Consider the following 25,724-nt stretch of genomic DNA (forward strand, 5'->3'; position numbering starts at 1 on the left):
TCTACAACGCTCAATACAACTACTTTTGTGAAGCTCTAAATGCTGTAAGCTACCAAAGATCATGAGTATAGAAAAGAACTTCCAGCATGAATGCTCATGAAGCAGCCATAATTGTGCAGCCTATTTCATTTCAAAGGCAGCAGAGATTTTTCCCTTTTCAGGTTTCAAATACTAATAGCCTTATCAGTTTCAGTTTCTCGAGCTAAACACTTACAAATGGCACTTCAAAGGACCTACTATTCTAATTATGAGTTTATCATTGTTCTGTAATTCATCTAATGTTATTTCATTCCTCCCTACATAATCAGCAGAATTAGTTTGGCAAACCTGCTCAAGACAAAGTAGAACTACTTCAGATGTCAAACGAGATGTCCTACATACAATGTCACTTTAAAGAAGGAGAACATGTTGTTAAATCAGTATAGATTATTTGCAGGGAAAGCGAATCTACTGCAGTACAGAGACTGCACAATTTATCTAAACTCCTGTTTCATAGATTCTTTAGTTGCACCATCAGAGAGTATGTTTTCACGATACAAAGTAGCAATGCAAGTGTCCACTTCCCTACTAATAATCTGAAATTCTAGTTACCCTCTTCAAAGTAAGCATTGTAACTTATTCAGAAGCAGTGTAAAACCGCTGTTTTAACTTCTGGTCATAAAAACTCTAGCAAATGCTTTGACACCTCTTAGCATGCTTAATGTCTACTGGCACCTGGGAAAATAAGCAAGTTCACATTAGCCCCCAGCTTAGAAATCTTAAGAGTTTTGTTCCTATAGTTGTGTCCAATTCTCCAGCTTTCAAATTCAATGGCAAGATTCCCCCAAAGCCTCAGAAACAGGTCTCTCAAATTGTACCCTGTGTACTTGCAAAAAGAGTCTTGTATTCATTAATGCGTTTTGACATCCCGCCAATTAGAGGCCTAACAAAATACCTTACTGTATGTATATACATACTCTAGTATAAGCTTTAGAAATCAATGACTATAAAAAAATAATTTTTCATCTTATTCAAAGACAAGCCTTTGACCTGTTTACATACTCCTCCAAATCTTGTTCATAAGTTACTTTCAGTGCAATGACTTCTTTTACGTACATAGTTACAAGAAGGCTCATTAAAATGCTAAGAGGTATTAATTTTTGTGCAGAAAAACCTAAAAATAAAGCTTTGATTCTGCTGTAACTCATTTTAATTGGTAAAGTATTTGTTATACAGAAGCATGAAGTTTACCATGGATGGTATCTAGATTGGAGTAATTCACTTAATCTGCAAAGTAAATGCCCCAAAAGATTATATTTGATCATTGCCTCAGGTAAACTTCGTTTTAAATCAGAGCCAAGACAGCCGCTTTTTATTCTTAAACAATTTTGAATGGCAACTTTAATTTAACCTCTTTTACCTCTGACATAGACCAATATAAGCACTCTGCATTAAATCTCAAATCTTAAACAGTAGTACAGCATTGGGAAAAAAAGCAGCTCAAATACATTTTCCCCAGATTCAATATTTCCATTTGTCAAGTCACAATATAAAAACCTTCAAAAAAAATCAGTTTCAAAAAGTTTATTCCTCCTCTTGTGTAAGTATAAACAATCTGAAAGTGATCAGCCAATGAAATGAACTGTAGGTACACGTTTAGTTTTCAGTGGTTACTACACATACCACTCCCTCCGAGATATTACTGAGCCATCTATGTGAGAAACAAAGTCTTCTTCATTGTCATCGTAACATTCACCACCCATATACTTCATTCCCAATGTTCCACCTTCATAGTAATCCATTGGTCTTTCGTAACGTTCCTGGTACCTGCTAATATTGTCTATATTGTTCCACTCAGGTTTTTCAGGGTCTTCTAAATAATCTTTAGATATTAAGCTGTTCATTGGATGCTTTATTTCTTTTTTTATACTGTCAGGGTAAGAATCCACATCATCTGACTGAAGAACATCTATTTGAGACTCTTTTTGCATATCTGACGGTGGAATGTAGTTCTTAGCAAAGTAGTCACCACGGAACGTCCGTCTTCTCCTATAGCAGATAATTCCAACCAGAACACATACAAGTATGAGGAAGAGAGCCCCACCCACCGCACTACCGATGATGGTACCCCAAGTGTCTTCCTGCATTGCTGGCAAGGTTGATGTTGGGAAATCTATTATTCTAGGTTCTGTTGCTAAACCTGTGATGCCATCAGTCGAAGGATGCCAGGGAACCGTGGGCAGTCGAGTGGTAGTAGTAGGAGGATCTAATGGAAAGAGCAAAGAAGTAGACAAGACACAGAAAAGGCACAGAATGTCAATGCAAGCTAAATCAGTTAAGGGTTTATAAGAAAGCAAAGTTGATGGGTATGTTCTACAAGAATAGTTTTTCATTCTCAAGTTCATGGCACTACAAAAAGCCTTACATTTTCCACAGGTTTTGAATTAGCTTCATTACATGTGGTTTTGAGCTATGCTGCAGCAGGATAGGAGGTATGGGGAGAAAATAAAACAAAAATAATCTTTAAGTAGACATCTTGCCCTCCTCAAAGTAAGGAGATGCAGCTTTTCTGCTCAGATGTTCACTGTTCATAGTTCATTATTTACCTCCCCCGTGGAAGCATGCTGTCCATTAGGAAATACCCAAGCAGTCCTCTGTCTTTCCAGCCAGCAGTTAGGAATACTGGATCAAATTAATTGATTATGACACAGAGTCAATTATTCCACACTAAATTCCCACTTCAGAAATTGTTCAGGGCACTGAGTATAAGAATGAAAAACTGAGAGTTGTGTGCTCAGTCAGTCTCACATGAACTACTTATTTTTAAGCTATTCTCTCCAAAACCATTTGTTGCATTAATACAACTTACTCGGCTTCACCTTGGGATTAGTGAAAGAAGCATAGTTTAAAATAGCATTTATTAATCTCAAAATAACACTCATGTTGAGCAAGTAGCTTTCAGGATTTTAAAATAAAAAAACTGGAACACGAAGTAAAAATTATTTCTATGCATTCCTCCTAAAAGCAATTTGATCCCTCATGCACAAAGAAATTTCCATATTCATTCCTCAATATAAAATATCGACTGATTTCATGTCAGGTTATCAAAGTAAACAAGAGACTGCCAGATACCGAGCTTCTCCAGCACTCAGCTTTTTCCTTTGTTCTTTAGGTCTACTGGAGATGTATGCATCTGTATTGAAGACAAGGTTGCAAGTGATGGGCTGGTGACACTGAGAAAGCCTCCTAAGATTATCCCAGTCAATCGCAACGTTCCATGCAACTCCAGTTTCTATTTCTGTGCTGCACTGAATAAAACCAGCTTTTTGCCTTGCCCAATGCAAGGCAGTTTTAAAATCAGTAAAGCAACAAACACTAAACATATTATTATAGCTTGAATCTTTTAGAGAGAATATTACATGGACAGCCAAGTAGCTCATTATGTCATGTTATTTAGTTAAATGCCCATAAGCAAGATTCATGGAACTACTACGATACTACAGAGGCACCCTAAATTTACCACCACAAAAAGGTAAAATAGATAGAACTGGAGATTTGTCAAGCTTCCAGTTATTTGACAAATCATAACTTTAATGATTCATAAATATGACTTTTAATCTTACTACTCAGACAGCCATACAATTCTCTCATACTAGACAGAATTGCCACATTTGTCATGATCACTATAAATCATGCTTCAGACTGTACCTCATTGCTGAACGCAACATTTTAAGCTTGACATAAGTAAAGTTTTATGAAGCACGCAATTATATTACTTGACTATGTAAAAGTGGTGATTTGTTAGGAGCTATACATAAATGAAATTAATTTGACAGAAGACAGGAAACTGAACAAGGAAGATGCACTACCAAAATGAACAAGAGGAATTCAGATTATGATTTTAGTAAAAACTGATTTAAAGTGAGTTTAATAATTTAACAAAGCAGAGATAAAGGAATCCAAGTTTACCAGGGTTCCCGTGTCCCACAAATCCATAGGTCAAGAAGTTAAACTCAAAACCCTCTTTCCTTGAAAATGTATTTGCTTTAGACACAAGATTTATTAGCTTAAAATACAATTTCAGACAGTACCAGCAATATCTTCTTCCAGGCTATATATACTTAACACGCTTTGTAATTATTCATCCGTTTCCCTCTGACACTGAGGTCTTAAATCTCATCCTCCACATCCACGATAAAATACACATTCACAAGTATGTAGTATTTGCATCCTGGCAAGTTCAACCATCACATATGTCAAATAAACACAGTGGCTATTACACTCTGTTATTAATATATTAAAATACCAGTGTTTTACAAAAAGCTTTTCCTTCAAAACTTCTGTTTCATCCATCATTTGTCAGGTTGTTCAGCTGCATTATCTACAAGCACTAGTTAACATATTTGCAATGAACTTAAGATTAATGTAGTAGCAGTTCAGTAGTTTTTTTATATGTATTCTTAGAATATATAACCATGAATACTTCTACTGTCTATTTGTGTCAGTACCTTTTATTGTTGAAGAATGAAAAAATTAAAATCATCCCCCCTCGTTTATAAGGCCAATTACAGCTAAGAACATGTGAAGTTAACTTCTGATGTCACCCAGAGCTTTCTGAATGTAAAATTACGTTTATGGTTTTTCTTCCTGCATCAAGCAAGTTTCCCAAGTAGAAAACAACATTAAGACCAGGAATGCCAGAGTTCCTTACCTCTACTCCATAACATCTTGCTTGCAAATCACATCTCAAATACTATCTCCAAATTAAGAAAATGCCACTCTTGTCTGTTAAACAAGCTGTTTAATTATAACATTTCAGATCATCACAGATACCTGTTTCTTTGCATTCCTAATGCTTTCCACAAAACATTAAGCACATCATTTTAATTGTTTCAAATGGCACTATCCAAAAGCATCAATTTCCTACTGATTGTTTTCTTTAACATTTTACTTATGCCCCAGTGTTTAACAGCTCTCATCTCTTTCACTGATGTAGGCTTGTGTTGTTGCACAAACCACAACAACATATCAAAGTATCCATGCAGGCCAGGGAGCTGAAAGCAGCAGAAACTCTGAAAAAATTTGGTTTTAGGTTAAATGCATCTTGATTTCCATTTTTGTCTCTTATTATGTTCTGGGCCCTGTTCAAATCCTTATTACATACACCCTGTAGTAAAGATGAGGACAAGTGAAGACCCACAAGAAAAAAAAAAATCTTCTACTATTACAGAGCTATCACCCTCATTAAAATAGGATAGGAAACATAACTGAAGAAAGCAAAAACCTATTTTCTGGTATGAAAGAGTAAAAACCCATCAGCTCCCTCCACACATAAAAAGAAGCCAAGTTTTCCTAGTTTGTTTCAAAGCCTTTGACAGTTTTCTACCAAGAAAAGCAAGATTTGCTCTTTACTTCAAATGAAGTTCTAATACCTTCTCAAACAAAGCACCGTGGTCCTTGTACAGTATGCTTAGTTTTCGCTCTATTACTTATTTTCCAGATGTTTCCCATGAAAGTTGGTATCAACTTTCAACAGCTTCAGTGTGATATTTTTACTTTTCCCTTAAATGACTATTCTTGATACAATTTTCCCAGCTCTTGCAATACCATCAACTTACCCTGGGCAGATGAGTTCCTACAATTAAATATAGTAAAGACATCCAACTACATGTGTCTCATGTCCCCAAACAGTACATCTCCCTCCCTCAATCCCCCTGCGGTACATCCTTGTTCAAATGTCCAGAACCCATCTTTGCTTCTGTGGGAATTCAAAGCCAACAAGAAGCCAAGTGTCAGAAAGATGTAGAGGCAAAGAGATGGATGGATTATCCTTAGAACTAGACCATTAGCTTCAAAATCTTAGGTTAAGTCCTGTCTTGGTATCAACAAGCACACCATTGTAAAAATCACCTAGAGATCACAATATTTTTCAACCAGAAACCATTTTGGATTTAGCCCACTATAAAGTATTTCAGGGGTACGGTGACCAGCTCTATAATAAGGAAGAAAATTCAATACTGGCACACATCTCCTTTGGCTAAAATTTGTCACTTAAGCATTACAAAAACAAAGTTTAGGAAGGGAAGGTACTTTGGCTAGTTGTTGTGTATTAATACAGATAGTCAAAGTCTGTCTAGTTTCAAAAACCATGCTAAAATCTAGTTTCCTGATTTAAAAAACGAAACACAAACCCCACACAATTCAAGATCCACACTTCGACTCCCACATCCCTTTCTTTGCCTTCTGCAAGACAAGGACCTGCTATCAATTACTTAGAATCCAGAAGTGAGTTGGCTTTCACAAATTACAAGATTGCTGTCTTTGCAGTTCTCATTTTGGAAAGTGGAAAGTGTCTGCCTGTATATGTATTACATGTATGTCTGCACAGAGACATATTTACCTCTGCTTCTTAATCTCCTGTTATTGCTAAATTTCCCTTAGATGCTAAGTACCTAAAAATTAAAGTACTTGATAACTTTATGTAGCTGGGCATTATAAAAACAGCCCTTTCTTTCAACTGCTGAAAATCTTATGTTGTAACTCCCTTGTAACAGCAGGGAAACTAGCCTTTCCATGAGAGAAGGCTTTCTGAATGTCCGAGATCAAATGATTTTGAAATTTATTATTGTTTCTCCAACCATTCCCACTCAAAAGTCAAGTAGTGGGTAAGGACACTGTGTAGCCCTCTCCCCACAAAGTGTCTTGTGTACACAGGTTCCACATTGGAGTTAAGCATTTTACTTAGTATTATCTTCAGTTCGTTCCCCCCCATTTTGGCAGCATGACAGATATGCAGATTGAGATCAGCCTGAAGCAACCAACAAATTCTTTCATCAGAGTCAACCATCCATTTTCAAAGTTCAGCGTACTTCTGCAGTTTCTAGCTGGGATTTCCATACACTAAGTAGAACATCTTGGCATTTCTTTGGGACACAAGAAAAAAAAAAACTATTATCATTAACATAGCCTCAAGTCTGCAAGGAATATTCAGTAACTATATTGAAAAGTTCAAAGCCTGCTATACCAGGGCAGCATGCAAGTTAGCAGTTTGGATATCCTAGGACGACCTTTTCTGTATTATACAGCAGAAAAGACCAGTTTATCAATATCCCTTCTAATATATACTTGAAAATAAAAGAGCATCTGTATTCACAATGCTCTCTCAGAAAAGAGGTCTATATATGAAGAAACAAAAGCAAAACCGATGACCAGCCTCTGCTATGCTAACCCTGACAATATTCACTCTACAAGAAGGTGACTGTACTTACAAGTCACATCTTCCTAGAATTGCTAGGATTGCTGGCTAACAAAGGCTGGCTTTACTTTCAACAAAAAGTAGTCTCTTCCAAAGGCAGTCACTTGAAAAGATGACAGAGGAAACAAGTATGTTCTTATCTGAATGGGAGTCTCGCAGGTCACCTCTCTTGTAAATTGAGAAAGGGGAAGTCTCAGTAAACAGTATGAAGGTGAGGGAACACAGAACCATGAAAATAAAGTTCAATTCCTTGTGTTAAAAAACTGAGTAAATCTATATTACAAGATGAAGTGCTTTACATATTAAGCTGATAGCTTGTTTTGGAAAACCTCTTGCTGTAGGACTAAGTCAAGAACTTCAACAACACTTGATCAGTCTGAACATCATGAGGAGCATGACTAGCTTTTGCTGGACAACTATGCAAGCCAAGTTGAACTTTACATCACTGAACAAGTAAGAAATAGTGAAAAATATCTGTGCCTTAAAACCAACATTAAAAAAGTCTCTTGCTTCAAACACCATTTTAGTATTTCCCTATCCACATAAAGATGTATCATCTCCTGTACCTGAAAGCTGGTGAATCTATCATTTAGTCCCTGTCAACTACCTCTCTTATACTTCCCTATTTCACTTCAAGAGTATTAACATAAAGGTTAGGAGCACAACAGAATTTATTAAAAATACAGCTTTATTTTTTAACAATGCATATTACGACCAACAGCATTTTTTGCTCAGCTTACATTCCAATCCTACAACCTATTTCAACTTAATAGTTATTTTTTCTAGCAGTTAAGCTTTCCAGCTACCAGCATCATGACTGTTCAGAAACATTAACTTCATAAATCCCCTTCAACAGCTGCATAATTAAAATTTGAAAACTGGTGTGATCATACATCTTTGTCTGCTAACTTCAAAGTTTCACTTTGTGTTTTTGCCAAGTGTTATACAGAAGAAAATAGCCAAGATAGAAAAATAAGCTAATTAAATGACGGCACTGCTGTAGTGTAGAGCAATGTTGACCATTGCTAGATAGTATCTGCTCAGTTAAGTCTAATATTAAGGTGGTAACCAGTTTGACTCGAGTTTACTACTTCAGTCTTATTTTCTGTACTCTCAACATCAGTCTCTATGTTCCCTCTGTAGAGTAACCTGACTGATTATTATTTAAGATGGACATTTTTGCTATTTCATAGTCACTGCATGACAGTCATGGAAAAAAGCATGAGTTCTACTTACAGCAGATCATACTCACAGACAACTTGAAAAGCGGTGGACTTGAAAAAACTTCCCGTCTCCTTACAGTTAGAATAGGGCTGAGAACAGAGCTATAAACTGTATTGTTCTTTTCTGAGTAAGTATATTTGAATGTTACATTCCAGGAGAATATTTCATCCTATTTTATGATCATATTCTAATATTTTTGTTGATACTTCTTACAATGTGACAGTCTTCTTAACTGTTTTGAGACTGTTACAGAGCCATGAGTTCTTCTCCATAAAGGAAGCATTAGAACCAAGCATCCAAAAGTAACTTCTCACAGAAGTAACTTTCATGTTAATTTGCAGCACTTAAATTACATAAAATTCTAGCTATTAAAAGACTGTTAACTTGTTTACAATAACTCCACTGTCTCAAACTATTTAGAAGTTTCCAGTTACCTAGCTCATTAACTAGTCAGTTAATTAGAACTTAGTAGTTTTCCACAATGGCCTACAGTATGCTACAGGCTGGGGGAGGAGTGGCTGGGAGCTGCCTGGCAGAAAATGACCTGGGGGTGTTGGTTGACAGCCACCTGAACATGAGCCAGCAGTGTGCTCAGGTGGCCAAGAGGGACAATGGCATCCTGGCCTGTATCAGGAATAGTGTGGCCAGCAGGACCAGGGAGGTGATAGTGCCCCTGTACTCGGCACTGGTGAGGCCGCACCTTGAGTACTGTGTTCAGTTTTGGGCCACTCACTCCAAGAAGGACATCGAGGTGCTGGAGCGTGTCCAGAGAAGAGCAACAAAGCTGGCGAAGGGTCTGGAGCACAAGTCTTATGAGGAGCGGCTGAGGGAGCTGGGGCTGTTTAGCCTGGAGAAGAGGAGGCTGAGGGGAGACCTTATCGCTCTCTACAACTACCTGAAAGGAGGCTGTAGTGAGGTGGGGGTCGGTCTCTTCTCCCAAGTAACAAGCGATAGGACAAGAGGAAACGGCCTCAAGCTGCACCAGGGGAGGTTTAGGCTGGATATTAGGAAAAACTTCTTCACCGAAAGGGTGGTCAAGCATTAGAACAGGCTGCCCAGGGAAGGGGTTGAGTCTCCATCCCTGGAGGTATTTAAAGAACGGAGAGATGTGGTGCTTAGGGACATGGTTTAGTGGTGGACTTGGCAGTGCTAGGTTAACGGTTGGACCCAATGATCTTAAGGGTCTTTTCCAACCTTAACGATTCTATGATTCTATGTCAGTCTGACTGAAACACCATCCTTTGTTCTAAAGATACAGATAACTATCAAACATGAATTGTGACAGATGTGGCCTCAAACATCCCATACTTTCAGTTTTAGTCTTACATTTTCATTCTCATCTCAACCCTTAAGTGTTTATATTTAGTTTTAAGTTCTTACAAAGAAGTAATCTATGCTTGTATCCTGTAACTTGTATCCTGTAAACTGGCCAACATGCACTCTGACACTTAATTCACATTTTGGAATAACTAATGTCAAGAACTTACTGGAGAGCAGCATCATCATACAACAGAATGAAGTTTTAATTTTCATATCTGTATTATTTTCCTTAAAAAATGATAATATATTAGCACTTATTGATCAAGCTAGGTATTAGCTAATTTACCTAATCCATTATGGAAGACTAGACAGCTTTTTCACACTTGTACTACACTATTCACATGTACCCTAAGTCATGCTGTTCCCTCACAAAGGTGTCATAGTAAAACATTAATTACAGTGTGTTAATAGATACAAGGATGTTTTCCAACAGCAGTGGTGCTAAACACATAAATTTGCTATATTATACTAAGTAGATCAGCAAGAGTTCTGCATGAGATACTGAAACTTTGACTACTGGATATTTGCATCTCAAGAAAAGGAGACAACTAGTAACTGGAGAACAATGCACACATTCAGAACATAACCCTAACTTCCTTAAAGCAGAGCACCTTTGACTTTTGTAGATGTAGTTGTTCCCCTCCCACTAACATCTGTTTTTTCAATTTATTTCTGACAAGGTACTGTTTATTGCAGTCAATATGTCTTGCCAAAATGCAAGTTAACACTGGGGGTGGGGGGGGGAACAAAACAACAAAACAACCAAAGTTCACCTACCACGAGAAAGTAATAATCTCAAGATTGCTATGAGAACTACCTCAACCTTAAGAATTTCCACTGTATGTTGCTGTTATTGAAGAGTCAGTTTAATCCCAGGTTTTACTGTAGCTCTCAAATCCGTATTTTCAATAGCTTTTCACTCAATTAAAACGCATAAATATTTTATGCGGCAACTGGCTCTTCAGTTGACCACAAAAAATTCCAAGTTAACATCCTGTCTTTGCTGAGAAGTAAGACTTACCTAATATGTAGATAGTCTTCTGATCACTCCTCTGACCAAGAGAATTAGTCACCTTACAGATATAAGTCCCAGTGTAGTTGTAAGTCAATGGGCTGCTGAACTGCAGAGTATTGTTGACAGACAGCAATCCTTCAGGCCATTGTCCATCCAACCTAAAACAAAACAGTTAGCTGTATTTCAAATGTGAATCTAAAGACTAAAGTCTAAATATAACTAGTTTAAAATATTTGCAATAGTCTAGAGTGAACTTTTCACTGTGCTCTGACATTCTCAATGGGCTTTCATTGGATATTCTGTGTCTACCTGAACATATAGTATTTTAATTTCTGTGCCAAATCCTTTAAATGTCAAGTCTGCTGGCACTAGCAAGCTGTCTACAAGTGAATACTATAACTAAGAAAACATTATCTCAAAAGAACTTGGAGGAACAATCCAACTCAAGCTCTAAAAACTAACAGTCAAACTAAGATGCTCTTATACTGCTGTCAGGATTATCTGCCTGTACTTGTCCATCCGGCTGAGCTATCACCATAAATATTTCTGTCAGTATACACTTAACTTGCAGGACATTTTGATTAGGATTTCTGAGCAAGAGTTCAAGCAGTTTCTTCCCTCTCAACCTGCTTTTTCTCATCCTCCATCATTTTTACATCTAAATTATAGCACTGAAACCAAATCTGGTGCTTTGGGGGAATAACTGGTTAAAAACATTGTTTCCAGTCAACTGGCTTTTCCAAATTATCATTTCCCTGTAGCATTCTGTATGTGATTGCAGTAACAACTGTGTAAGCACAACAGGGAAAGGGCAGAGGCACTGGAACTAGTTTAACAGAGCTGCCAACTGCCCATTAAACACCTGTGTAATTTCATGCCATCGTATACCATTTTGCTTTTATCTAAGTATCTATTAACAGCTAAGCAGGACTACGTCAATATCCAAACATGTGATCACCAGGTCTCAGTATCCTGGAAGCATTTAGCCAGTATGATTTTATAAGTAGTATTGAACAAACAAAGCCACCCCTGATACATTCAAATATTCAAATGGAAAAAGTATTAAAGTATTAAATAGAAAAAACCCCACAGTTAACAGTAAACGTAATCCCCAACAAATGTAAAGTTCAAGACAACATTCCCATTGCTTTGCTGACAATCATTATTGCCCAGAATTGCTTCAGCCATATGAAGCTGATAAAAGTGATTAAGCATGTACTTCATAATTCATAGTACCAGAAGTATTTCAAAAACCATTATAAGACAGTCAATTGGTTTGAAAGCTCTATTCTAATAAAGTTCTCATATATGCAACATTTTAAAATATTATCGACCATGAAAATATTACTATCCTAGCAAATACAATGTTACCTTTGCTTCCAAGGGATAAAGATTTTTTGCTGTGGTAGTTGTAGAAGCTATTATAATTTGAAACCAGAAGATAGCACACAATTTTAATACAGCTAGCTTCCATTTCCTTAAATGCTCAAACTATCCTTCTTTTGCACAGAATTTTATTTTTCCCTTTGAAGTTCCTCATTCACCAGTATTACAGCTTCTTGGATGGGTTTTGTTGTTGCTCAAACAAAAAGTTACACTGGTTTTATTCCAGAAAATTAAGCTTTTCTTGTAAAAGTTGGTTCAGTTTTAGCCTTAGGAAGTTTAAAAGTGACCTCTGAAGCTTGAAGTGCTTTAAAGTGGTGTGTATATTTCTTCTGGAATTGGAAATAGAGGTTGTATCAATTAGTTCTCACATACATCTCAAATTCAAATCAGAGAATTGAGAACCCACTTCATCTGAAGAATCAAGCAGTACTGCTGTTGAGAGCCTGGCATGCTTTTTTAAACATAGGAATTTTTGTGTGTTGAAATCTCTCATCACACTGAATTTGCGCTAACATGCTACTGTAGCATGTAGGTAAAGCATACATTTTACTAAGGCATACATTTTACTAAACCTACTTTAGTGTAGCCCTGCCATTCTGACTACAGTCAGCTGCAATACTGACTTAAGATTTCAATGGCTGCTTTTAGGATTGAGTCAGTTAGAGTAATAGTTTTTTCTTCCCTGTGAAACTGCCATCAAGCAATTCCAAACTTATCAATACAACATTTTCAAACCACATTATGACTACTGTCCCTATATGCTAAATTAGATCTACCACTGAGAAGGTAGGGAAATGGATTACAGCTTCACATCAGTAAATAATCCTGTGATTTTACCAACAGAAGCACTGTAACATAGCTACCTATAAATTTACACTGTCCTTAGGTAAGTTATTTCTTTTGTTTCTACAGGCAACAAATCAATTTAAAATAGCTGGGTTTATTTAATTTTTTCTTCTTCACAGGACAGATTTTGATCTATGCTTGCTGTTATTGTCTTCCACTGTCTCTTGCCCAAAGTACATCCATGGCTGCAAAAGCGAAGCCGTGAATTTCAGAGTACGGCCCATCCAATCCACATATTCATGAAATGCGGCTGTTATGTAAGGAATTTTTTTTTTACTAGAGACATATGTTCGAGACCTAGTTTCCATCATTATGCAAAACACCACATTTATCTGTCTTGGCAACTACTTGAGCACTTTTGAAAAACATGACAAATTCTGTAATTCAGTAAGCAGTATTTGCCATCTCAACTGTAATTTCCAGATTTTAAAACGCCGATACTGAAAAGTCTGTTCAAGTGTTTATAATCTACCTTAAGTAATAATAAAACAGAACTAATGAAATAATAGTTGGATCCCTACTACATTTATTGGGCTTTGCTCTATCTACTCCAACATACACAGTTTAGTCTACTTTACTAAGTAACTACAAAAGATTTTATCCTGAGAGTAATGACAAACTGTTTGGGCTTGTAAATTTACAAGATATCCACTCACCCATATTCATACATACACACATCTTGCATCTTCTTTTTAAAAGGCTGGATAATACCATTACAACCCAATACAAGTCATATATTCCTTGTTTTCAAAACAGGTGTTTACTGTAAGCTAAGAGATTATACCACTTTAATCATGTGGAAAGCCCCTTTTTATAAATAGTTACCTGGTCCACATAAATTCCATAGGTAATGGATTTGCATCAGCATTACATCTGAGCTGAACGTTCTCTCTTCCAATGAACCAGTTTCCATCATAGCCAGTTACTGAAACTTCTGGGGCATCTGACAAAAAAAGATTTAACCTATCAATCACAATATTTTCTTTAAACACAAACTGTGAGTAATGGTCAGCTCAGTGGAGCAGGTGTTTTTTGGGTTTTTTTTTTTTGTTAATTTAAAAAAACAAACAACAAAATACACAGAGAACACCAATACAGTTCCAAGCTACAGCATAATATGCAGCAGTGGATTAGAGTAGGAACAGTAAGTTGTTTTAATTGGTGCAAATGTCCCTCTGTGTGTTTTCAGCAAACATACAGCACTTTGGTGAAGTGAAAAGACTTCAGAAGAAAAGAATCAGTTTAATTTTTTTTTTTTTTTTGCAAATGAGGAATGGTAATTTAGAGCTACTTCTTACTGACAACATACAGCAAAGGATCAGAAACAGTGTTTTGAGAAGCCAGGTAATTAGGAAATCAAAAAGTTCACAGATGCCAGTTAAAAAGGTTAACAGTTATCCACTGCCATTATAATGTAGAATTACGTTGTTATGGCTCTAAAAAGCTAGGAAGCCACTTCAGATAAGCCAGAGAGACTTAGCTGAAACATTCAGAACCCAGAGAAAAGAACCAGTGTGATTTGGTATAAGCTCCTACAGCAGAGATGGAGGACTCGTTGCAAAAGATGTAAGTGTAAGGGAAAACTGAAGGAACACTAGAGAACACAGACAAAATCTCTGCTGCTCACTTGCTGCTGTGTTGTTTACTATACAATTTTGTTCGAAGTTCTGAAACACGCCTTAGCACTAATTTCAGATAAAAATAAGTTTAACACCAACTTGCCCCCTCATTTCACTTTAAATACAGAACTTTCTCTTATTCACTGTTTGCAACAATAATGGGAAAAAATAATCTTTACTTCCATCTCTGTATCAATGGCACTTCAATCTAGAACTTCATTTCAACACTGACAAAATAAACCAGTACTAATCATTATTCATCATATTAATCACTATTTTACGCCCAAATAAGTGAGACTTTACTAAACAGAACAAAACCAAACCCACAGGAGATTCTAGTCAAACCAAAAGAGCAAAGTTTACTTTTAACTTTAAAGTTTACTCCAGCCACTACATTTCTTCTAATTGAATTGACAGACTTCTATGATTTAGGAACTTTAAAGCACCACAGCACTGAGACGGGATACCAAAAGAACTTGAAAATGGCTTGTTTTGGACACATATGCATTAAGAAAAAATGGACCACATGCCTAAAGCTTATTTGTCTTAACTGGTTTTAGCTAGGCAGCATTGTAAGCCACCTCACTTCATACTCATGTGTTTTAAAGCCACAAATTTGTTCAACAAGCCCGGTACAGGTTTGAATTACATGCACAACCTGAAGCTGAATAACAAGTGTTAGGAGTGTATATATTATGTTCTGGTTTCCTTATGCAAATTAGAGTGGAAAAAGCTTAGTGAGTAATTTGAAAATATGTTACTGACCCCCATAAGACCTACTTTTAAATTGTCATCTCAAACATGAATCTTCATTAGAATTCTTTTTTAATACTGATGAAATTATAAGGCACTACAGACAGTTTACAGATGAACTGAGTTTGTTATTTTGTCTGTAATCTTTTCAATGTTAAATATAAACACGAATACTAACATTTACCCACGAGCCAACATCCAAAACAAATAGTAGAAACATAATGGTATTCTAGCTTTGTGACTAGATTTTTTTTTAATACAGAGACCCTAGGTTTCTGCTCCTGCCTGACCTACCTCTTATCACATGGTTTTCTCTACAGTTTTAACTTCCCTATTTTTCCTGAAGCAGTAGGTGCTCATCTCCTTCCTGTGGAAGGTATACACTGATAAAGAGGGTGGTTATAAGATATCTACGAAGTAATTGCTACCTTACAGAATACTTACACTGTATGTCCAACACATGAGGGTATCTTATCTCCTTTTCCAAAGCAGGGTGCCTCACAATACAAGTTATACGTCTTCCTCTGGCAAATCGTGTAGGGACAATCATATACTGACTTACAACCGTCACTGTTTCATTTGGAAACAAAGTAGAGCTGGATTCCATTTCACCAAGACCTCCTTCCCATTCAATCTCTGCAGCAGGTTTTCCAGTGGCTGCTGTACAAGTGGCTGCTATTGTCCGATTTGCACCATCTATTAGAGGGTTTGGTCCTTTTGTTAAGCTCACAACAGGTTCAACTAGGGAGGGGAAAAAAGTAAATTTAAACAAGACAGACTCCACATCTTTGACATCATTGCTAAATAAAAGAGTTAGACAAGATCTAATCCATTTGCAAAAGCCCATGCTAATCAGATATCCTAGAAATAAGATCATGTCAGATATCAGAGATGATAGCTCTACAAAGCTTTGGCCTGCTGATACTGTTAAACTTTACTGAGTGGACAAAGGTTTATGTTGCTCATTCACTACATTTAATGTATTGAGAGGGAATTCCAAAGTGGTTAGGTTCAAAAAACCAACTGCAGTGCTCCAGTTGCAGTGTCTGACAAACCGCTTAAGATCTTAGGTTGAAACCATACCATGATTTTTAAAAAAGGCTTGGATTCTGCTACACTTTCAAACATTATATTTAAAGTATTAATCTATACTGTCACAGTTTGTGTCATTTCAAAGCTACTTAATTCAGTGTTTTAACACCCAACATTAAGAGTTCAAGCTTCTGTTGATCAGTACAACAATACAAATTGATTCCATGCTGAATCATGTGACTTCTAAAAAATATTTTCATTATATATACACATACACTATATATAAAATCTATTAGGTGCACAAATATACACAATATACATATTTTTATAAAATTTGTATGGTTTTGATATATAAATAAATTGTTTCTATATATAAATAAAATTCTGTCTACATATAAATGGTCATCACCTACAGAAGTAAAAAACTTGAACTCAATACTATGTCCAAGACTCAAGAAATCTGCAAGTGGAAGGATCTGACCTCCTTGTAAACCCATTGCTCACCCCAAAATTTTAGCGGCTTAGAGAACACACTTCTTTCTAAAAGGAAGATGAGTTCCTAATGTACTAGTCTACTATTGAGGACCATAGACTGAAAACCTTTTTAAAAAATTTCCTCCTTATATAAGAAGTCTGTTTCAGCCCTGCACAAGCCATCCACCAGTTGCAGCCTAAGTCAGAAATACCATCTGGTGCTTCAGATACAAACCAAGGTTTTGCTTTCTAGGATGGCCCGTTTCTATCATCAGTACTAGCACACCAGCCTATTACATAATCCTTGTCTTTTGATCTAAATGAGGCTATCGGAGTCCTGTGGACTGAAGCCATACCTACACACCGTAATGCTTCAGAATCCACCTCAGTGGAGCAGCCCTCAGTAATCAGAGAGAGAACTCTTGCAACTTCTGCACCTTTCAGTATCCTATAGTAAGTTTAGTTCACAGAATTTCTTTCCAAGGAGTTGAAGCTGACCCACATATCTTAAAATGAAATAGAGCATAGTTCACCATACCCGGCAAGATATTTCTCCAGCTACCTATACTTTCAAGAGATAACTGGGTAACAAATATTTTCAGCTTGAGTGAATTCACTGCCAGAATCAGGTTTGTTTTTTTTTTTTTTCTGCTCAGTCTAACACTGCTCAATGTCTAAAGAAGGTGCTGTATTATTTGTTCAATTACACTAAAAGGAAAGGCAACTACTAAACAGACAACCTTATAAAAATATGTGTTTTCTGTTCTATGCCTAAAGTATATTAAGTGCTTAAACAACATACCTCTACCTAATTAAAGGTTGTTTATTTGGGCAGATATTTACAGCGGATTATTTTCTACTTTGTTTCTCTGAATGCCTACCCTCTGTGATTTATTAGTGACCCTACTGTAAATAAACCAACAGCAGGGCTTTTCTGCCAAGTCCTATATTCACTCTTCTAGATCTGATGTGTCTCTAACACAGCTTCTTTCAAAATTTGATTCCCTGCTCTCCAACACTAGCAACAACTAAAGCTTTCTGCAATAAGCCGGGATATTTGAACTGATGTACATATGAAGCATTCTATCATCTGAAAAAAGCCTTCAAAACCTAGTATGGAGAACTTGACATTGTATAGCTTTGTTATTTGACCCACAATTTGGTTCCTCTAATTTAACATAAACATGACCACCTTGCTCCCTTCAAATCACTAGTACTAACCTTTTCTATAGCTTCTGTAGTATTACTGGAATGCAGAACACCCAAATTTACATTGTGTCTTACAAACATAAAGTTACTAATTTCTGCTGTATCCTCCCCCCTACAAGATCTCCATCACAGTGAAATCAATTAAATTAGCAGCTATCATTATCTTGTCATGCCAGAACTTACAGACCCAAATCATTTCAGCTGGAATGTTTCATATATTCTATTCCTTTGACTTTTCCTCAAAAATAAATGAGTACACAACTCCAGAATTTTTTCTCTACCCCTTTGTGAAGGGATACATAAGTCAACAAGAAGTCTTAACTAAGGCAGCAGAGATCTCCAGACCCAAAGCAGACTACTCAGTATGCTGCTTCACTTACCGTGCTTTTAGAAAACAAAAGTCTTCAAGTATTAAGTGATAACAGCCAGAGAATGGGATATAAACTGGTTTAAAAAGCCTAGTTTCTCCTAAGATTATTATTACTAGGAAACAAGCATACTTTGCTTTCTCAAGTGATATCTGAAACTTGTGAGATTGGCCAGTTTTAGTTCATTGTGTAATTCTTGGCTTTACGCTTGTCAGAAAGACCAAGTTGAACTATTCAAAGCTACTCAACTTCATAAAATATACTTATTCCCAGTCCGATGTGTTTTGGTACTTTAGGGTTTGTTTTTTTTTTTTCATACTTCACAAATGGTTAGGTTTCTACTGTCACATCTCCCCATAAATCATGGTTCATGGACTACACACCAACTACTAGATAACCAAACAGCCACATACTAAAACGTGGAAAGCAACCACTGTTATGATACTTATTACTATAGTCTATCCTTCAGGATTACTTTGTCCCAGCCACTGAAGCAAAACCAGCAGAAACCCCAGCTATTCATTCTACTGTTTCACTCATGGATTAAGATAAATATCTTACGAATGAATCCCCAGTTAGAAGGGGCCATTGGCATCTCACCTCTCACAATGGGAAACAAGTTCTACTGGTTTTCAACTTGGAAAAAAGATTACCCAAAGTCTGGGGTTTGGAGGGGTTTTTTGTGGACTTTTGGCTCGCCTTTTTTTTTTTTGTTTGTTTGTTTTGAAAGTAAAACTTCTATATACGGGCTCTTATAGGAGTCCTCTTTTGGCACACCAAATGGTCCTGGGACATGTGAATCATACTGAAGTGTGCCCTACAGACTTTCATTGCTCACAGTGGTCATCATGTGGTGGACATGGGAAGAAGGTTGGGAAGAAGGTTGGGAAGAAGGTTGGGAAGAAGGTTGGGAAGAAGGTTGGGAAGAAGGTTGGGAAGAAGGTTGGGAAGAAGGTTGGGAAGAAGGTTGGGAAGAAGGTTGGGAAGAAGGTTGGGAAGAAGGTTGGGAAGAAGGTTGGGAAGAAGGTTGGGAAGAAGGTTGGGAAGAAGGTTGGGAAGAAGGTTGGGAAGAAGGTTGGGAAGAAGGTTGGGAAGAAGGTTGGGAAGAAGGGAAGCTGCTTCACACATTCAATAGAAACATTATGCCCTATTCAGGTCAAATAAAAAAGATGGTGGGGACAACACTTAGTTTGGAAAGGAAGCCACCAATCCCACAAAAATCCAAAAGCAGAAGGGACCTGCTTCCATAACGTGAAGAGTTCAAGGGCAGTGGCCCAGCCCCTTTAAATAATCAACAGAGTAGACACACTCACTGAATGGACAGAGGTTATCAAAAGGTCAGCGCACATGGGTCATGTCATTCATGTATCTTCGGAGAAGAATAGTCATGCAAATCCAAAGCAATATTACAGCATGAATTATATTTGAGTTATAAGAAATGATGGCTGAAGTATGCAAGTTAGATATGCAGCTGTTTAGGAAGTCTCAATTAATTTGCACATCTGTGCTAGCCCTTTTAGTCATTCACAACCACTATCTAATTTGACCCTACTTACCCCAGCTTCACCTGACATTCACATGGAGAATCAGAGATCTCTTGTTGCTCAAGTCCTTATGCTTCTTTACAGAAAAGCAACACAATAAAGCATCCGGAAAAAAAAAAGAGCGCCTTAAATCCTATTGCATTAAGTTTCTAGGCCTCAAAATTTCTTCTTGGTTTTAAGTACTTCATCAGCCTTTTTTCAACTGCTAATGTTAGTTTTAAAACTAATTTTCTTCTGCCACTGTGCACAGAAGGTCTGGGCAAAATTGGCATGATTACAACACAAACATGATTATTTCCACTTACCATTAAATTCACTAATTCCTTGGCAGCAGCATGACACTGGGAATTGTCAGCCCCTTCTACATCACAACTGACACTCGCTTGAATAACTTCTTTCCAAAACAGTATTTCTACTTTTTATTTTCTCTCCCCTCAAAACCAGCAGCCTTATATTTCTGTGTAACTTATCCTGCCCACTAATTAATCATTTATTATTGACTTTGGTTTTGGCTTTTGTTTGTTTGTTTGTTTTTACATAAGACCAATCAGTTCACTAATTTATCTACCTGATACTTTTTCTTGGCCTGGAGTACTGTGTTGTACTCTAAGAAGAATGTGCACATCTCATCAACTAGCACTTTTCAAACACCATTACTCTATCAGAATGGTCTGAGAGGATCCATTTTCCATACTGCCTGACACGCATCTTCCTTTAATTCCTTATTCTAAGAATTTCCACCTTACTGCATCTGGGATCTATCCATGGTGACAGACCTACATTTACCTTTGCCATTGTCATCTGTGCAGCTCATTCTTCACTTGTAGCATTGGTAAGAGCTAGCCTACTGAAGAACAAGATCTATTTTATCAATACCCATCCTGAGAAATCTAGCTTAGCAGGACAGGAGGAGTCAAATTGAACCAAGTATTTTAAATAGTCATGTACAGTGTTCAAGCTAGTAACATAAAATTATGTTAGCTCTGCAAGCTACTCTGTCATAAACCATCTCTTCTGCCTTCAAACACCATTTCGGCCAGTTTAGTCAGCATCTTGAGAAAGAAACAGCTTAACATACAATTCTTTACAATTTTTGCCCTAGGTTAATGGGTTAAGTTTGAAGAACCAAAGTTTTAGACAAGATCAACACACCTGTTTGACCCAAAAAGCATTTTCATATTTTCACTGTCTTAACATCTTTTTTTACAGTGCATTTCCTTAAGACACCATGAAGCACTAAGCCAAGCAAACCGGGAGTGAGCAAAGTCAAATATGGTAAGTCTGTTAAGCTTAAGTAGTGTAAGACAGAGGTTCTAAATATGGTCTTAAGTGATCAGTGTACTGCAGCAAAATACAGGACATTTTATCCTGTACTTATTTTTTCCTTCGTATGTCTTCAGTGTCTCTGCCTTACAGTGTACAAGCACCTACTATGTGATTAAGTTAGGTATGTCCACTACACATAGGATGGAAACTTTTTTTGCTAAATAGGAACAGGGAGGGACTAGGAACAAAGGCAATGCTACTTGGACTGGAAACAGTTTCAGGCTCAGAACTCCTCACTTAAGGGACAGACTTTTAGAACAGTGGGAGAATGCAGTCAGAATAAACCTGATTTTAAGTCACATCAGGTTTTAAATTTTGATTGGAGTTATTCCATGCCTTAAGACTGAGCTGAGCTTGGGACTGCTAAGCTCAGGCCAGTAAAGGTAAAAAATTATTCAGTTACATGCATATTCTGAAAACCATTATTTCCCCAGTACTTTTACTGTTTAAGCCTAGATGTCAGTGTAGCAAAAAGTTTTCAGAAGGACAGAAAATGCTCTGCTGAGGCCACAGAAGATAGATAAGTCCAACAGAGGGTTTGTTACTCAGCTGTACATGCAAGCCAAACACAGCTGCTAACTAGGACGGAAAGGCATCTTTGCAAGTAGTAGTTGGTTACTGCAATTCAGAGGTTGATACCAAGTCACTGAGAGGTTTACAACTACCAGCAGCCATCTAAATCATCAACTATGAAAAAACACTATGATCAGGACCACTGCATGTCTGACAAATACTTCTTTACCTATTCCAACTGCAAGTTTTGATAATATATATCTTATCAAGCAAGTTGCAGTCCTTCTACATTTTCAAATGCAGAATAATAAACATACAGGCCATGCATTTGCTTTCCAAGTCCCTCCTCGTGTTCTCCGTAAACCTAAAATTCGAAGGGCAAAATGGACACAACTACTAAAGTGATCTGAAAAAAAAAAAATCTTAGAAATCGGGACTGACTAGAAGATATGAAGGAGAACAACAAGAGCCTCCCACTGTATGTCGGTAAAGCACAATAGCTGAAACCTGAAGTTAACAGATTGCAACAACAGCCACAGACATAGCCACTCACAGTACAGACAGAAGACAGGTGGAAATGAGAGCCATAAAGCTACATGCTTTGTACATCACAAGGAACTTCTTTGGTCAAGTTACTTGTTTCAAATTGGATTAAGCCACTTGCTTTGATGCGTTTATTTTGCCCCACCTTGTGGTGAAAACCAGTTTACATACTGTGCTACAGCCATCTGATTAATCCCATATAGTATTCTACTACCATGGAAAGCAGATATCAAAGACCAAGAAGATCCTAAAAAGCACATTTGTTTACAAAAATAGACTCATTGAGGACTTATTGAGCATAGAAAATATCCCTTGACTACTTGCAGTGGATACAAAAGTAACTTACTCTATTCTAAGAAGTTATAATATGGTAATAAGAGGGCAAGTCAATAGGTTTTCAAGTTTCAGGGTAGAATTTTTACCTCATACTGCACTACCACCTAAGTCTACCTGTGATTCAGTACTAGTCCTTTATGATAGCAATACTGAAGCCTCAACAAGACAGGCAAAATTAGTTTGTGTGAAATACTGAGTTTATATAAGCTTCACATTATGACTATCCACAACCAGTCAAGGGCTTAAATTGCCTCTTTCTTCCCAGAACTCCCAGTAGTAAGTCTAGGCAGTTTTGCTTTACATTTATATTGTGCAAAGAACAGTTTACATCACCAGCCTCAAGCAGCTACATTAACTTATCCTATTAGCAACAAATTTATGAGGGAATTTAGGCAAGGTGGTAACTAAAGCTATGTTTGGCAGCTTCTCAGCACGCACACAGGTCCCTGGTATCAACATTGCCAGGTTTAAGTTCTACAGCACCGTCCAAATGTTTAGATTAACACAATGCCTAAATAGGAATTGCTTATTTATTTTTAATATCTGGACAACCAAAGAGCAAGTTCTAAAGAAGCAAGACCCAAAAGAAGTCTCCTCAATAGATTTAGTAAGAATACCAAGACACCTGTTACAAAAGACTGTAGAATACATTTTTGTATTGTCACTGGGATAAAAGGTAAAATACAACACATTAGTAAGTTTGCAGAATTTCACTAACAAGTTTGTGCTATTGATTTTACCTCCTTTCATAAAGAAGTTGACTTACCTAGTACTGTTACAGTTGTTGATGACTGTGTATTTCCAAGTGGGAATGTAACTGCCTTGCAAATATATTCTCCTGCATCAGAAAAGCTTACATTTTTTAAGATGATTGTTGCATCAGTAAGTGAGTAGTTTTTAAATGACACTCTTCCTTGGTATTCTCCTTGAACAGATATTCCATATTCAGGATGATGAACAGCAATAGTCTGTGAACTTTTACCATGTATCTTCTCCCAAGAAACTTGTGCTATTGTTTCATTTACATCAATTATGCATTTCAGTGCAACCTTCTTCCCCCAAACTGCTGTCACATGTGGATCAACAATTGGTCCAGCTAAGGCACCTAAAAACAAAGCAATCATTAGTTGGTACGCAAGAAGGTTATGTCTAAGTCTTCACATTAAGCCTTCTTCAGTAATTAGCTTGCCTTTTTCAAAGATAATTCCTACTTTCTTCTGAACAGCCGTATTCTAGCCAATTCACATCAGCGTGGAAACATTACAAAAGCATGCTTTAAGCTGAAACATCAAAGCTACATGTACATCAACCATTCTTCGGAGAATACTATCACTAATACACAACTTCCTATCAAAATGACGTGATAATCGTGTAACTGCTGTATCAATCTTTTGGGAATTTAACTAGATATGAGCATTGCGTATATTCAGATTTACAGAAAAAACAGTAATCACACGTGGTACTTTAGCAGTCTTATTACTGATCCAGACCATCAGGTAAAAACTTTAGTTGAATTACTGCACTTATTTCTGCTTTCAAAAGATAAGTCTGGTAATAAAGATAATTTAAGGAGAAATGCATAAATGAAACTTCTACCACTTACAATACCATTAACTAGTTAAAAAGCAAAGCAACAATTAAAAAAAAAAAGAAAAAAACAAAACCCCACAAACTACTCCATCTTAACAGTGACAGTCAGTCGCAGAATTTGATTTTAGCTTTTGTATCCTTGTTTCCAAAGATATGTACCATCATACACATGCAATCTTTCTGCTACATGGTAGTGCAATGTCTTCACATTAGATCTTCCCTCTTTATTAACACAGTAAATATGCAAGAGTAGGTATAGTCAGTGTTTGCTTAAGATTCAGTGTATTTCTGTTTAATACCTAAAATAATTTCCACAGTAGCAACTGCATTCTGAGCTCAGCATTTTATAACACCTCCTTTCAAGAAAGGAAATCCACCAGGACAAAGCAGTTCATTAAAACACAGGTTCACAATTTCTTCTGCCAAACAGATGCTCCAGCAACTTCAATCATTTGTTCTCTTGAAGTAAGCTAACATGATGAAAAAGAATCAAAGTCTTAGTCCACACTGTATTTATTTTTACCGTGCTTAAGTTTTAACACAGCCATTTCAACTGCTGATTTTCTCTTCAGTTATCAAATCAGTACTCAAGCTGTTACTGAGAATGTTCACTCATGCAACAGGATTCAGATCTAAATTTTAGTAGCCCAATTTTCACAAGCATGAAGAGGTCATTCAACTTGAGACATTAACTGCTTTTTCAGTCAACAAGTTCCCACAAAAGAGAAACCATGTGTTCAGGAAAAAATTCTCTATATGCCTTTATATACAAGTCCATTGTTGAAAGCTTTCCATTTCCCATCAACTGATTTTTCAGTGTTCAAACCATAACTAGGTCAATGAAGCCACCTAAGCAAGTGATTTAAAGATTCAGCTATGGATTTCTTCAGTATAAAACTACTGACTAATGTCAATGGTATGAAAACATTTAAGTTCCACAAATAAATCAAATTAAGCTAGAACTTTATACCAAGATTGTTGATACGCCAGTCTCAACAGAGGCTGGGGGGGGAAGCCAGAAAACTCAAAAAAACTGAAAAAGTTTCATATAGAGAATATCCAACACGACTAATCCATGAGTAATGAAGAACATTTTGTCTAGCCCCCTCATGCCTCTTGAACTAATACATATCATTGAGACAGACATTGGAAAGAGGGTAACTACATGAACACTAACCGAAATGCGCAGAATTCTGCCCAAACTATGTCTCCATTTGCCATTGCTACGTTTAAGCATAAGGTGAAGTGTTCCTTAAAAAGTATTTAACTATTGCTTTCTACCTTATATATAAGGTCCACGAGGTACATTTCTGCAATGTATTTCAGAATGTACAGAACATACATATTGTGTAATGCAGTTAAGTAAAGAAAAACTCACTTTTGTTCAGAAAT

At 36.8% G+C, this 25,724-nt stretch overlaps 1 protein-coding gene across 1 annotated transcript in view; it reads right to left on the reverse strand.

Annotated features, from left to right (window-relative positions):
- NECTIN3 (nectin cell adhesion molecule 3) overlaps nt 1-25,724 on the reverse strand; it is a 67,724-nt gene that overhangs the window by 16,746 nt on the left and 25,254 nt on the right. The window contains exons 2-5 of the mRNA XM_082303835.1: nt 23,509-23,847; nt 15,842-16,138; nt 13,851-13,968; nt 10,800-10,951 (exon numbers count right to left, since the gene is read on the reverse strand). Of these exons, the coding sequence (XP_082159961.1) occupies nt 10,800-10,951; nt 13,851-13,968; nt 15,842-16,138; nt 23,509-23,847 (906 nt within the window). The remainder of the gene's footprint in view (nt 1-10,799; nt 10,952-13,850; nt 13,969-15,841; nt 16,139-23,508; nt 23,848-25,724) is intronic.

Source organism: Platalea leucorodia (genome assembly GCF_965183815.1).
Source record: "Platalea leucorodia genome assembly, chromosome: 2".
Lineage (NCBI taxonomy): Eukaryota > Metazoa > Chordata > Aves > Pelecaniformes > Threskiornithidae > Platalea > Platalea leucorodia.